This window comes from Podarcis erhardii (assembly GCF_964252035.2).
Source record: "Podarcis erhardii genome assembly, chromosome: 13".
NCBI classification, from domain to species: Eukaryota; Metazoa; Chordata; class Lepidosauria; order Squamata; family Lacertidae; genus Podarcis; species Podarcis erhardii.
Genome location: NC_138502.1, coordinates 38,233,053 through 38,248,168, shown reverse-complemented (window position 1 = coordinate 38,248,168; position 15,116 = coordinate 38,233,053). Strand labels below are relative to the sequence as shown.

Below are 15,116 nucleotides of genomic sequence, written 5' to 3'. Positions count from 1 at the left end.
AGATAGCTATTCATGTTCTTCCTCATAAAAAACCCCCCTCCCTTCCAAAAGAAGTACTAATATCTAGGACTGAGGCAAGACGTGTGGACTTGCTTAGCCAAATCAAACCATCCTAGCAATGATTAAGGAGGTTATGGAACAGGGGTGGAAGATGTTCTCCCATTCCGAGTGAGGGCAGGAAGCATCCCTGTCACTCCGATTTGACTTTGCAATGCCATCGCCAGTGAATGGCCTCATCCCTCTGAATGCGCATGAACTTAAAGATGCACAGCACCAGTGGCCCATTTCTAATTTGTTGTTGACAGGAAGCAGTGTTCAGGCCATTCTCCTGAAGATGTGTTTCCTGCTGCACCAGAAAATCATGGCCACAATATTTTTTTAAAGTCATGTCTCTACCACAAATTTAAAACTGGTTTCAAATTTAAAATTTGAAAACTGGTTTTATGTTATTAAGGTTTCGCTTTTCAGCCCCACCCCCTAAAATGGTGAGTGCTGACAAGTTTTTCTCCTTTTCTTTTTGAGACCCTAACCATTTCAATTGCCCCCTTGTCTTGGGGCAATTACAGTTAAACAGTTCTGAAAGGAATTTATACGTGGAGTGGACTTTTCCCAAGACCATACAAAATGCCAGTGTGACCCTTTTCCAATGGAATGAGCCAGCGTTTTGGCAACTGCAGCTTATAAAATACTGTTGATTTGAAAAAATCCTTTGAAATTTCTACCCTGTTTGTCTTGCAACAATCGTGTTGGGTTACCCATTCTAGAATTGAGTTCCCCATTCTATATACTGGGGAACTGGGGCAGAGAGGTACTTGCTCACAATGAATTCGGACAGGGTCACAATACTGAAGTGGGAAAAGGGCAGGTTCATAGGCTAGGTGATATGTTCCTCATAATCAGGAAACCATTGCAGACCGAGGGAGAAATCGACTGCTCTGAATATTATTGGCCTTCAGTCTCTGTCTGCTCCAGGAGCAGGCAGGATCCTGACTCTTAGCAACCCAACCTCTTCTTGCTTTTTAATGGCCCTGTTCTTCTGTCGCTCAATTGTTTTGTCCTGTTTCATCTTTACCTTCCAGACGAAGGGATTGTAAACGTCAAGGACTGCCTGATAACTCTGTCCAAGAGGCAACGCTTCAAGGACTCTTTGGGTGAGCGTCTTAACGACAAGGGCATAGATATAGGAGAGGGTGTGAGGTTGGTGCTAGCGATGGGCAAGCCTCAGTTTGGAACTGTGCTCAACAAGCTGAGCTGTTCCTGACCGCCACCAAGAAAATTAGCTTGGTTTTTATTCTGAGTCCAGTTCAGAAAGCATGAGGAGAATAACAGTGTCACAGTCCCTTCCCTTTTTTACTGTGAGACGTCTAGACCCTTTAATGTTGCTTCTGCTATGGCAGCAATGACTGTTTCTGCTGCCAATAATAATAATAATAATTAATAATAATAATAATTTTTATTTATACCCCACCCTCCCCAGCCAAGACCGGGCTCAGGGCAGCTAACACCAAATATAAAAACAATTGATTAGAAAACAGCTTAAAAACAAAATTAAAATACAACATTAAAACATTAAAATGCAGCCTCATTTCAGTGGAACTCAATCAAAAACTTTTTGGGGGATAAAAACATCAAGTCTTCACCAAGGCTAACTATCCAGACTGGTCCTACATGAGTCAGAAAAAAGCCAGGGAAGTCCCCAAATAGGAGTTCCAACACAGAAGGAGAAAGGAAAAAAGAAAGCAGGGGAAATCAGATTGATTCCGATGCAGCTGTAAACATATTACTCAGGAACTTTAGTTTCTAGGATGTCAAATATATTGAAAAAACTACATTTCTAAGAGTCCTTGACTCTGGGGGTGCTGCTGTAGCAGCATTCCAAGTTGAAATATAAACTTTGTTGTGATTTCAGCGATAGGCTCAAATTGTGGAAATGGCATCTTGCTGTATGGAAAATGTGGCAATATATGGTTGTTGACTATCACTTGCATGTATGAAAGGGTAAACCTGAGCCAGAAATGAGCTCAAGGTACCATGGGAGGAACTCAACAGGCTCCTAGCATCTTTGCCGCTTCTTTTTCTCTCTCTTTCTGCCTTCCTGGAAGAAGCCAGTAGCTTCATGGCTCCCAGCTCAACAAAACTACACATGGGTAAACTCCCTAACTAGGAAATTTACACAGCCTGAATATCTTTGCTCACAGAAAAAATGCATAGTCCCTTTGTAATTAAACCAAGTATTTTTTCTTTTTAAACCAATTGGAAACTTTTCTTCTTTCCTTTGCTGCCTATAGGACGGAGACATGCATAGGCTTATTTCTGTGACTACTGAAACTCTTTTAAGTACAATCTTCACCTGCTTGCAAAACAAGGTGTTGATTTATTCTAGCCTAAGTATTTTCATGTGGAACACTTGTTTCAGATGGGTGTGGGCAGATATACGATGTAAACAAGACTTAAAGGTGCCTGGTGCAACCAGTCATTGTGCAAACTGCTAGGAAATAGTTAGAATCTCTTCCAAACCTCTCTCCAACAGAAAACAGATTTTCATCACGAGACTAGTATCCCTGTTAAATACCTGTTTCAGTCCCTATGAACACAGTAATTCCATATTTGATCTTTCTTCTGGCAGCACTTCAATCTGCTGTTGTGAACTTCAGCAAGATCAGAGGTGAAAAAGTTGACGTCAGAGACTTGGAGTCCATTATGGAAGGTCTGGGTATTAACTTGAGCAACACTGAGTTCCAGAATGCCTTAAAAGCCATCCCTGTAGATGGTAAGTACAAAAGTTGTCTTCGTTCCTGGTCCCCGTAAGGCAAAGCCTTGGTGGTAGTAGGAAGTCAAGCTTAGATATGAAAATGATGTACCATTGATATTTAAAGGTAAAGGTAAAGGGACCCCTGATCATTAGGTCCAGTTGTGACTGACTCTGGGGTTGCGGCGCTCATCTTGCTTTATTGGCCGAGGGAGCCGGCGTACAGCTCGGTCATGTGGCCAGCATGACTAAGCCACTTCTGGCAAACCAGAGCAGTGCATGGAAATGCCGTTTACCTTCCAGCCAGAGTGGTACCTATTTATCTACTTGCACTTTGATGCGCTTTCAAACTGCTAGGTTGGCAGGAGCTGAAACAACGGGAGCTCACTCCATCATGGGGATTCGAACCGCCAACCTTCTGATCAGCAAGTCCTAGGCTCTGTGGTTTAACCCACAGTGCCACCCGTGTCCCACACCGTTGATATTTAACACCCACTAAATTAGCAAAAATGTATAGAACTGCTTCAAATATTTGTTGGAAATATAAGGAGAAAGAGGGCACATTCTACCATATGTGGTGGACATGCAAAATAACAAAAGCATTCTGGAAAATGATATATAATGAGCTGAAAAAAAAAAGTTTAAAATAACCTTTGTAGAAAAAACAGAAGCTTTTCTACTAGGAATTGTAGGTTCAGAAATACCAAAGAAGCAGAAAATCGTGACAATGGCAGTGCGGTTACTTTTGGCCCAAAGATGGAATTAAGATAAAGCCCTGACTAGAGAAGAATGGTTGATAAAGATGATGGATTACGCCAAAATGGTGAAAATGACTAGGAAGATCAGAAATCAAGAAGAAACTTTACTAGGGAATGGGGAGAATGTTCTTCTCACTCGAGGGGACTGGAATGCTAAAGCAATGCAAATAAATAAAGGAAAACAATAGAATGGGAAAAACCAGAGATCTGTGGTTTAACCCACAGCGCCACCCGCGTCCCTGGCACCCACGGTACATTCTTGTAATTCCAAATATGCTTATGGGCCCAAATAAGTAAGCAAAACCCTGCCTTGAAAAGCATTACATGACTGGATCTTAGCAGAGCTCAGGGAGCCACTTCTTTCTTATCAACCTGAATCCCATTGCGACTCTGCTCAGTATGGCCAGGAACTTGTTTTTCAGGACAGATGGGTCAGTGATTGTGAGTGTGCATGGCAGGAGAGGATTTGTTTCCTATTGGGCTGAGTAGCTTGACTCTCTTGAGTCATCTAGAAATACATCTCACCTATAGGGTCCTCATCTCCTTTGTATGGTGAGCTTTACTTTCATTCATTGATTTAACTTTTAAGGGTATAGGGGAAATGGTTTGACCATTCTGCCTTGTGGAGTGGCAGGAGTTTGATTGAATGGCCTCTTCGGTTCCTCTTTCCAACCTTTATGAAATGTTGGTTTTGCAGAATTCGGAAGGGTGACTTTCAAGGACTTTCTGACCAGCGTGGTGAACAATGAGCGTTTCTCTGAATCTGCAGGTTAGTGGGGTCTTCTGTGCAGCTTGCAAATGATTAGTTAGAGGGGCCTGAAGATGCATAGTCAAGGTCAGACAAAATTCAAGGTCCACAGCTGCAAATGAAGATCAGAGTGTGTGGTCAACAGAAGGAAGATGCTCCACTCTGCAAAATGCAACAGTCCAGCTGAGGCATAAAAGGTAAAGGTAAAGGACCCCTGACAGTTAAGTCCAGTTGCAAACGACTATGGGGTTGTGGAGCTCATCTCACTTTACAGGTCGTGGGAGCTGGCGTTTGTCCACTCTGCAGACAGTTTTTCCAGGTCATGTGGCCAGCATGACTAGCCCCTTCTGGCGCAATTGAACACTGAAGGCGATTGGGCCAGATCCGGCCCCCAGGCCTTAGTTTGCCTACCCATGATATAACCTATTGTAACTGCCCTCCTGGTTATTCTCCACCTCTCCTCTACCCCATATTTTGTCGGGAATCAAGCCTTATCAGGAGAAACTGGCAACTCTCCCAGGCACCCGGCATGATTCCCTGTTGACCTCCCTGGCTGCATTCCCCAGCAAGATCCAGGCTAGGTCGCAATAGGCGATCCTTCTCAGCGTGAGAAGAACACACCCCTCTTTCCTGCCCGCCCTGGGCAGGGGAAAGAGATAGACAGAAACGTATTTACATGCCTTTATTTCTGTCTTTGCAGCATTACAAAAAAACGTGACTGCTCTCTTCAAGCTCTAGCAGTATAGAGACAAACACTTCCTGGATAGTAAAAAACGGAAGAGCTCATATTACACTCTGAGCTAATTCCGGTGCTTCGCACTGTGAATAGACTGTCCCTCTGATTCCCACGGGCAGTCCCAACATTCCCATCATGTTTACTTTTCAAGCTAGCACTTTGCAGCTGCATTGCATCCATATCGTAACATATTTGTCGATACATTGTGAAGTTATTCCTAAACTTGCTTATGTATGGGGCCAGGACTCACATTCAGGATGGGGTGGGAACTGTTTGCAGTGTCCCCCGTGTAGAAGTCTCATGGAAACGAGACTTAGTTTCCTGCCTCTTTAACTTGGTGACCTGCTTTCCTCTTTGCAGCTGTACATAACCTCTACATGCTCATTAGCAAAATGGATGGTGATAAAGTCGAGGTTTCTCAGCTGAAAGACATACTGGCTCCCATGGGCATCCTGTTAACCAAGGACGATGCTAAGGAGGTGCTGAAGAGCATGTCAGTCAAAAGTAAGAAAACCTTGAGAGCAATTTCAAATGGGCAGAGGTGGCACACGATTGTAGCCCTGCCTAGGTTGTGCCCACCTGGGATTTGCAGGTCTGAGGGGGCTACAGTGTTTGAGTGCTCTCCCCATGAAGAAACCCTTTTCTAAAGCTAGCACAGCAGTGTCACAGCTCAGCTAAAACCGTTATTAATGATTTACTAGCCTTCTCAGTCCAAATATGGATTATCTCCTATTCCTACCCAGCACTGTCAGGGTCACATGCAATATAGAGTTTGATGGCCTAGAGTGGCTCAGGAGGCTCCACCCACATTCCTTCCCTACCTACTGGGTTCGGAGTAGTTTTTCTTATCTAGCTTTCTGGCAATCCATAATAATATAATTCTTATTTATATGTCTTCATCTGACTGGGTTTCCCCAGCCACTCTGGGTGGCTTCCAATAGTCCTCTTCCTGTCCTGTTTTAATACTGCTATGGAATGTGGGGGGTGCCCCCCACTAAACCCTAGATATTAATAAATGGTAGGATTTTGATTATTTGGCATATTGCAGGCAAGTGGGAAAATACAGGCTAAGCTTCCTTTCCATGCCAGGGCTTCACTTGGGATAGAGACATTATTAACCTAACAAAAGGTGTTGATAGCCCATCTAAGAGGAAACTTGGGCCTGGGCAGACAGAAGTTTGTCATGGTAACTGTGTGAAGTGATAGGAAAAGAGTCTTTTAGCAAGGTGTGCTGGGAAGAAGAAGGAAGAGAACAAAGAGAGATCCATCTTGGGCAGGCTGGCTGAAGTCTGGCTGGGGAGAGATGCCTTTGACTCCAGTGCTAGCCCAGTCTGAGATGACCAACTGTGCTGCAAGATCTGGACTTCCTGCATACAGTCTGAAGGTGTAAATAGGTGAATAAACCATATTTCTTAAAAACTACAGCAGTCTCTGCTGTGTCTTCAGTTCTCCAAAGGAACACAAGCTCTGGGTGAGCACCTGGAACCCCCTGGAATCTTGCTACCATTCTGCAGAGCCTGAGGGTGGCACCCATCTTCTGTAACAATACCATTTCCTTGCTCACTGTCTTGCCTTTTATTCCACCCTGCTCTCCATTCTCCACTGGAGGATTGCTCTGGTGGAGAAAAGTCATCTCTGCAAGGGCAAGGAACAGCTGGTCAGACTTGTGAGGGGTGACTACCAAAGTGCTGCTGACGCTGCCACTGTTTTGATGACCACCCCCAGGTCCCCAGCAGTGTGTTTCCAATGGGGTTCGTCCACAGAGGCCTGCTTTTCAGGCAACGGTGCCAGCTGTGGGACCTTGAACTCTCCTTCCTCAGAGTGGGAAGACATGATGCTCAAAAGCAAGTTAATGTTGCCAGCTGCGGCTGCCATTCAGATCGTTCTTCGGCCTCTGAAAACCAAGGAGCCCTCTAGGATGGCATTGCTCAAACCTGGGGCCTCTGTCGGGCCTTGATTGTTGGGGAGGGTCCTTCAAACAGAAGTGGTTTCCCCCTCCAAGCTTGGTCACGTAACCGTGAAGGTTCCTTCTGGTACAGTGAAAGGGACGCATCCAGCTCCACCCATTTTCTTCAGATAGCTAAGGATCACTGCATAGTTCAGGCATGGGCAGACTCAACCCTCTAGATGTTTTGGGACTACAACTCCCATCATCCCTAGCTAACAGGACCAGTGGTCAGGGATGATGGGAATTGTAGTCCCAAAACATCTGGACGGACGAGTTTGCCCATGCCTGGCATAGTTTCACCTGTTGCCCATCTGTGCCAGGCAATCTCAGGGGAGGCTCCTGCTCAGTCTAATGCAGGTGTGAGGGACCTTTACCCTCCCCCGATGGTGCTAAACTACAATTCCCATCATCCCACTGGTATCAGAAATGTAGGCAACACTATCATAATATCCAAAGCTTGTTTGTAGTCCTTGGACTCATGGCCACAGACTGCAGAGACATCTTTGCCCCGTTCAGTTATTTTTTTGCAACGAGTTCATTCTCATTTCTGCTTTGTCTTGTAGGGGATGGTATGGTGAAACTGAAAGAATTTATGAACGAATTGCCCAATACCCGGCGATTCTCCACAGCTGTAGGTAAGAGCAAAGCTTGCCACTAGCACCACATGTGAGTGAAGTTCATTGGGCATCCAGAGACTGAAAGAAGACTATTCAATGCTTCGTTGAGACTCCTGCCTGTGGATGGTTCATTGTGTTGACTCTTGTCTGTGTTTAGAGATGGAAGGAGCTATGAAAACGATGAATAGCATCAAACAAGGCTGGGTGGACACTGGAGAGTTGGATTCTATCATGCGCAGTATGGGCCTCAATTTACTTCCTGATGAAATCGAGCAGGCATTGAAAAATGTTACACCAAACGGTAAGGCTTTTAAAAGCCAGTGGCTTTGATCAAAACTGACTAGCCTGTTAAAATTGCAAACCAAATCATAATCGGAGAGAAACCCAGTAAATCTGTCATTTTTTCCCTTAAGCACTTCAAGCTTTAATCAGCTAACCATTAGATAAATGAGCAGAAGCTTTGGTTGATTAATAGTAGAAGACAGTTTAACTGGAGAGTGAAATCAAGGGCACCCGTGTATATTTTCAAGGTTATTTTTATTTCTGAAGTATTACTGTAAAATGGAAAGAAAGCAAAAATACTAATGTTGACTTTTCCTTCTGGCAATCTTTTAATCAACAGGAAGGTGGATGATTAACCAGCTAACATAATGACTGATGGGAGTTGTAGTCCAAAACATCTGGAGGGCAGTGGGTAGGGAAGGCTGAACCAAAATACTATTTCGTTGGATGACATCCCCACACTTCTTTTGCTAATTTGCAGATCATGGGAAAGTGAATGTGGAACGTGTCTTGTCTGCGTTGACCAAGACTCGACGCTTTTCCCAAGCGGAAAGTAAGTGAAAATAGAGCAGTGGATTACAATACTTTGTCTGGATATAGCTCTGGGAACATCCCCTATCCTCAAACCTGCTTTCCATTCCTCAGCAGAAGCTTTTGCAGCTCTGTATTCTGGAAACTTTCTTGTGGGTTCAGAGCAAACAGGAGCCACAGTGCACCTCTTGAGAAAGACAACAAGGATTCTTCCCTACGGTTATGCTTTATTTAGAGCTGGGGTGGGAGCAGTGGTGTAACATGGGTTGCCAGTGCCCCAGGCCACATCAGAGGGGTCATCCGTGTCACCCAGGAGATCGCAGCCACAGAGAGAAGAGTCGTTCCGTTGTCTGGAGAGGTCACTTCCTGCTCTGCAGGATAAGCCATTTTGACCGGAGCCCAGCTGTATTGAGGCAGCACCGGGTGTTGAAATTTTGTCTTGCCAAGGCTTCAGTGCTGGGCATTCATGACCTTACAAGAGGGTTATGTCTCTAAGGATAAGAGATATGGAAGGAGAGCTTGAACCAAGTAGGAGCTTGGCAGAAGACATGGTAGGTAAAGTATTCCCAAGCCACAATGGTAATGCAAAGAGCAAGCTTGAATGCTATATGGGGGAATTATAATTCTCTCATCAGGGGCCCAGACTTGAGGCACTAATGAGGATTTCAGCCCCCTCTCCCTTTGGCAGTTGGGGACTGTTTGTCCCTTCAGTGCAAAGAGCTAAGGGGAAATCCTTACGTAAAAATAAAATAAAATCCTGTTTTTGTGTTTGTTTCTTTTAAACCTAACACCACCAATTGCAAAAGATTTTAAATGGGCAGTTGCTCAAGAGCTGATTTCTCCTGGTCTTACGTTCAATTTCTCCTCCTATCTAAGGTAACAAGGTCCCAATCGAAAACCTGGATTCCATTCTTGAAAGCATGGGGATTGTTTTAACCAAAGAGGGGATGCAGGAGGTCCTCAAGCAAGTTAAAGTTGATGGTGAGAATTGATGGATTCCAGATTTGAGATTTTAAATCACGTGGGCAAAAAGGGCGGGGAAGAGAGGCATCTGGAGAATGGCAAGGTGGTAGGTTCATGAACCCTAAACAGTTAGATTCTGGAAACTTATTGCTTTCTATTATAGTAGTAAAAGACACTGAGGTCTGGGACATCCTTTGCTACGTCCCAGATCTCAGTGCAGTGGGGTTCCCCCAATGCCTTATACCAGGGGTGGGCGGGCTTCAGGCTTGTGGAATTTACTAGAACTGTGAGGATAACCAACAAGAGCCAGATGTAAAATGCTGGCTTGGGAAAGCAGACATAGGCTATGTTACACACTATACATTTAAAACACATTACTTCCCTCAAAGAATCCTGGGCACTGTAGTTCATTAAAGGTTTCTGGGAATTGTAACTCCATGAGGGGAAAACTGCAGTGCCCACAATTCCTTAAATTGTGTTTTCCCCATGCACTTTAAAGGTATAGTATGTATGCAGCCGTAAGCTAAGAATTAAGGAGGCTCAGCCCAGTCTGTACCAGAATCAAGCTTTTGCACAAAATCCCACTCTACCTACAAAGTGTCTTCATCTCTGTCACTGTGTGTCTCCTTCTGTTATTCCTTGCTTTTGGTTTGGTTTTGTTTCTGGTTTTAGAAGCCGGGGTGTAAGAATTGTGCTTGTCTAAAAGGTGCCGCACATGTAACTCTGCGCTTTTTTGACTCCCTCACAGAGGATGGGAAAGTGAACCTCAATGAATTTATGAATAGCCTTAGTGAAACGCAGCAGACTCTTGAAGGTGAGTGAGGTCTCTGATGCCAGGAAGACTCTGCTATGGGTGCCTACCAAACATGAACTTGGATTTTCCTTCTCTTTCCATTATGGTACTAAAATAAATGGTAGAAATTTAAGGTTATTTTGAGCCGAGGCTTAGCCCCCGAACCTATTTTCAGTTGTTAAGCTTTCAAAATGTGGTTTTGATAGCATGGGGTGTTGTCTGTACTGTTTGAATGAAGGGGAGGCAAGCAAACCAACCAACCCCATCGCTTTTCTCACAACCATCACCAAATGAATATATCTTTTTCCTCTGGCTGTCTCCTCTGAACAACCCTTTAACTGGCTCAGCCTGTTTCCTATACTAGGTAAAGCATAGCACTTAAGCACATTGTGAATAACATGGACTGAGACCAACTTTTTCCAATACAAACAGGTTAAAAATAGGTAATTTGATTCCCCCCTCCCTTGATTTGATTCCTTCCCCCTTGTTCCCGATGTAGATCTTCACTCACCCCTTCTTCCCTGGAGGAGAGGCGCCATTTTGTGTTTTGCCTCAGCTGCCAAAATGTCTTGGGCTGGCCCTGAAGGGAGGGCATATTCTCGCATGGCAATTGGCCACAACAGCTAAATGAAACCTTCAGGTTCAGAGGTAATAAGTATGCCACTGAAGACTAGTTGCTAGGTCTACAGTGGAGCAGCGCTGTTGCCTTTGTGCCCCCACGGATGGAGGTTTTTAGGCAGAGGCTGGATATCATGAATGCTTTAGCTGAGATTCCTGCATCACAGGCGGTTAGACTAGATGCTGGATTCGACAGGCCTTTAGTCTGGCTCGTAATAATGTCCCTATGGCCGTAAAGACCTCCTTGTGAACTTCCCAGAGGTGCTGTCTGACCATTGTGGAAAACAGAATGCTGGACTAGGTAGAACTTTGATCTGACCCTGCAGGCTTATATTACACTGTTAGGTTAACTTCTTGGGTTTTGCAGAAGCTTGACCTTTTTTTGGCAAGGCCTTGTGGATTTCCCACCAACTTCTGAAAGTCTGGCCTTTGCTTCATTGTTTCCCCTGACTAGGTGACCAAGGGGATATGGTTGCTATGGAAGAGGTAGATTCCGTTTTGTCCAACTTAGGGATCCACTTAACCAAAGAGCAACTCCAAGAAGCCTTGAAGTATGTGACTGTGAATGGTGAGTGAACCTTGTTCCCTGATCTCAGGCAGGGTGGGTTTTTTTGTTTTTTGGTTTGCCTATGTTCTACTCAGACACTGAATCTTTCTCCTCAAAAAGTCCCTCAGCTCTTGGGAGGTCACCCTCAGCAAACTGGTCCCAGAGGCTGCGAGAAACATCACAACCCACTGGTACACTGGTATTCCGCCTGGCCTTCAATTTGAACTTAGCCTGATCTTTTCTTCCACTTCCTTCCCTCCCCCTCCCCTTTTTATGAAGATTACCCACTCTGGGATCCCACAGCTAATTCTCCCCTGGTCTCCTCGCTGGCCCAAATAGGACTAATTTAGCCAGCTAGCCCTGGTGATCATCTAATGTTTATTGGATGGATTTTCCCCCTAAATTGATTTTTGAATTCTGAATTTATTGTTATTCACGTTTTATACTGTATTTTATGCTGTTTACTGTTGTATCAATTAAGTGTTTTAAATTTGTTGTTAGCCACCCTGAGCCTGGTTTTCTGAACCAAGAAGGGCGGGGTATAAATAAAAAATTATTATTATTGGTATTATTACATGTGCCTCTAACACAGAGTGTGACAGCTTTAACTGTGGGCCGATCTCTGTGGAGATGGACAGAACTTACTTTTCAGTGAAAGGTCAAGCAGGAGTGTTCTGGTTAGAATCTGGCATTCTGACATCACCGGCAAGTTTCCCAGTGACTCTTTCATCATAGGTGAGGGTTCACAGATGAGGAGAATGTCTTCAGGTAGAGGCTGCCTGTGTGAGCAGTCAAGAGCCACTGTCTTAAAGATCCAGGTCTGTCACTGAGTTTGTCCTCTCTGTTTCTCATGGAAATTAGCAAACTCCTGCCTCTCAGACTGGGGCATGTAATACCTGGGATCCGCATCAGTAGCATAGGCCATTGAATCATCACTGTGTTGGACCAGGGTACTGAAATATAGCAATTTTTATTTGCGTATGAGAATTTCAACACATACCTTTCTGTTTGGCCACTTTCTGCATTGCAGATTGTCTTATCTCTCAGTATTTTGTCCTTGCAGAACATGGGAAGGTGAACATGAGTGAATTGATGGCGAGTGTAGTCAAGAACCAAGCTGAGGGTAAGTGGGTTGCGTTGGTTGGATTAGAAGTTTGTTAAATTTAACTGGAAGCCTTTGAAGAGAGCACTTGTTTTCTGACAGGGCAGAAAGCCCCAGGCAGGCTTTAGATGATGAGGAACAGACCAGCGTCGAAGCAGATGGGATAAATGGTCCATGGACAAAGCACACCTGCGCACAAGACTGGTTTCATTCTGTGATTCCATAGGGGTGCAGAATGTGGTAAGAGAGGCTTCCCAAAGCGATGCCTGTAAAAAGTGGAGTCTCTCAGGCCCTTTTGGGTCAACACTGGGTGGCCAATCATAGAAGGGACCCCAAGGGTCATAGAGTCATAGGATCATAGAATCATAGGGTTGGAAGAGACCACAAGGGCCATCGAGTCCAACCCCCTGCCAAGCAGGAAACACCATCAGAGCACTCCTGACATATGGTTGTCAAGCCTCTGCTTAAAGACCTCCAAAGAAGGAGACTCCACCACACTCCTTGGCAGCAAATTCCACTGTCGAACAGCTCTTACTGTCAGGAAGTTCTTCCTAATGTTTAGGTGGAATCTTCTTTCTTGTAGTTTGGAACCATTGCTCTGTGTCCGCTTCTCTGGAGCAGCAGAAAACAACCTTTCTCCCTCCTCTATGTGACATCCTTTTATATATTTGAACATGGCTATCATATCACCCCTTAACCTCCTCTTCTCCAGGCTAAACATGCCCAGCTCCCTTAGCATCTAGTCCAACCCCCTGCAATGCAGGAATCTCAGCTAAAGCGTCCATGACAGATGGCCACCCAACCTCTGCTTAAAAAAACCTCCAAGGAAGGAGAGTCCACAACCTCCCAAGGGAGACCATTCTGCTGCTGAACAGCTCTTACCGTCAGAACATATTTCATGATGTTTAGTTGCAGTCTCCTTTCTTGTAACTTGAATCCATTGCTTTGATTCCTACTCTCCAGAGCAGGAGAAAACAAGCTTGTTCCCTCTTCCATGTCCTTGAGATATTTGAAGATGGCTATCAGATGCGGACATTTCAGAAAGCAGCTGAATAAGATTTCTAGGGGGGTCATAGAGAGGGACATCAATGTTCTGCATGGCTCCTTGTACCCCCATGTTCTGTAAAACCAGAAGATATTATGCAAATCAGCAAAGAGTGCACAATAAATAGAATCATAGAATTGCAGAGTTGGAAGTGACCGTGAGGGTCATCTGGAACAATCATCCACAATGCAGGCATGTCAACATGCGGTCCCCCATCCAACTTTGAAACCACCCTAGACCCTGCTTAGCTTTGCAAAACGTGCTAGCAGTTTTTATTCTGCACCATGCCGTACAAGAAAAAATGCATACCTTTGGGCACTTCACACAGCTCATGGAATTCTATTCTTTGTGATACGATACAGATTTCTAATTTTCTGAATTTGTGTTTATTGCATGGGCAGCGTTCGAAGCTTTGTTAACCAAGCAGGGAATTCCAAGGCCCTGTAAATGTTTCCACGTTTATCATTTCTCTTTTAGAGGATCGAGTTCCTGTCGATAACCTGAAAGCTATTCTGGCCACCATGAGCATTCAGCTAACAGACGATGAGCTCCAAGAAGCTCTGAAATCTACAACTGTGGATGGTGAGTCTTTAACGCGCTTGCTCTCCCACCCCTCTTGGAAGTAAAACAGATTAAGAGTATCCAGTTCAGGAAGAAAATGCACATTCCCCTTTCAGCTTCTTTTGGGTGATCTCACAAACTCTGGCTGAGACCCACATAACACTCAGTACAGCTGTTTAAGACGAATAAGTAACATTTCTCCCCCTGTTTAAAAGCAATACAGTGGGACCTCGGGTTACAGACGCTTCAGATTACAGACTCCGCTAACCCAGAAATAGTACCTCGGGTTAAGAACTTTGCTTTAGGATGAGAACAGAAATTGCGCAGCAGCGCAGTAGCAGCGGGAGCTCCCATTAGCTAAAGTGGTGCTTCAGGTTAAGAACAGTTTCAGGTTAAGAACATACCTCCGGTACGAATTAAGTATGTAACCAGAGGTACCACTGTAATGAAAAGCAGCCCTAGGGAGGTTTTGAGTTTCAGAGGGGTTAGGGCTTCTTAGCATTCCCCACTCTGACCTACTTCCTCCTCAAACTTCCCCCAGCTACTTTTCACCCGATGAAGGAAAATATACAGGTACCTGCATCTTCCCCCCCCCCCCACCCCAGATTGAACTGTAACACATAAGCAGGCAATATTAAATGGGGAATGGTGGAAGGCGGAAGGGTTAAGCATGTCCCATTGGTCCTCAGCCTAAGACTGCTGCCTCTGTGATAAAGCATGCTAGGGGGGGGGGTGCAGGCAATGGAGCACCATGGGTCATTTGTGCTTGAGAAATATCCCATCCCAGATCTTGAAATTTCTGTTATATCTTATGATACACGTATGAAATATACTCAGTCGCAAAGTGATTTCATGCTCTTTATTCAGCTCATAGTGGTGAGGAGGAATGAATGAATGTCCCCTCAAAGTATCTGCTTTATATACATTATTTACACAATGGGCTGCACATGATTGGCTAATTCCGGAATTCTACTGTAAGCCAATCAGGTTGTGGACTCACTTCAATCTGGAGCATGATTGGGTAGTTCCTGCCAACCAATCATACTGCTGCATTGTTCTAGGACCAATCAGACTGCTGCATTCTGAATCCTATTGTTCTAGGACCAGACTGCTGCAGT

General features: G+C 44.7%; 1 protein-coding gene across 5 annotated transcripts in view; it reads left to right on the top strand.

The window, feature by feature from the left end:
- The window catches only part of EFCAB13 (EF-hand calcium binding domain 13), a 110,739-nt gene that overhangs the window by 68,327 nt on the left and 27,296 nt on the right, over window positions 1–15,116 (top strand). For all 5 annotated transcript variants that reach the window (XM_081837543.1, XM_081837544.1, XM_081837542.1 and 2 more), the window contains 12 exons: window positions 1,080–1,151; window positions 2,627–2,770; window positions 4,205–4,276; window positions 5,352–5,495; window positions 7,503–7,574; window positions 7,714–7,857; window positions 8,320–8,391; window positions 9,246–9,350; window positions 10,081–10,146; window positions 11,198–11,311; window positions 12,354–12,413; window positions 13,915–14,019. In XM_081837543.1, coding sequence (XP_081693669.1) covers window positions 1,080–1,151; window positions 2,627–2,770; window positions 4,205–4,276; window positions 5,352–5,495; window positions 7,503–7,574; window positions 7,714–7,857; window positions 8,320–8,391; window positions 9,246–9,350; window positions 10,081–10,146; window positions 11,198–11,311; window positions 12,354–12,413; window positions 13,915–14,019 — 1,170 coding nt within the window. The remainder of the gene's footprint in view (window positions 1–1,079; window positions 1,152–2,626; window positions 2,771–4,204; window positions 4,277–5,351; window positions 5,496–7,502; window positions 7,575–7,713; window positions 7,858–8,319; window positions 8,392–9,245; window positions 9,351–10,080; window positions 10,147–11,197; window positions 11,312–12,353; window positions 12,414–13,914; window positions 14,020–15,116) is intronic.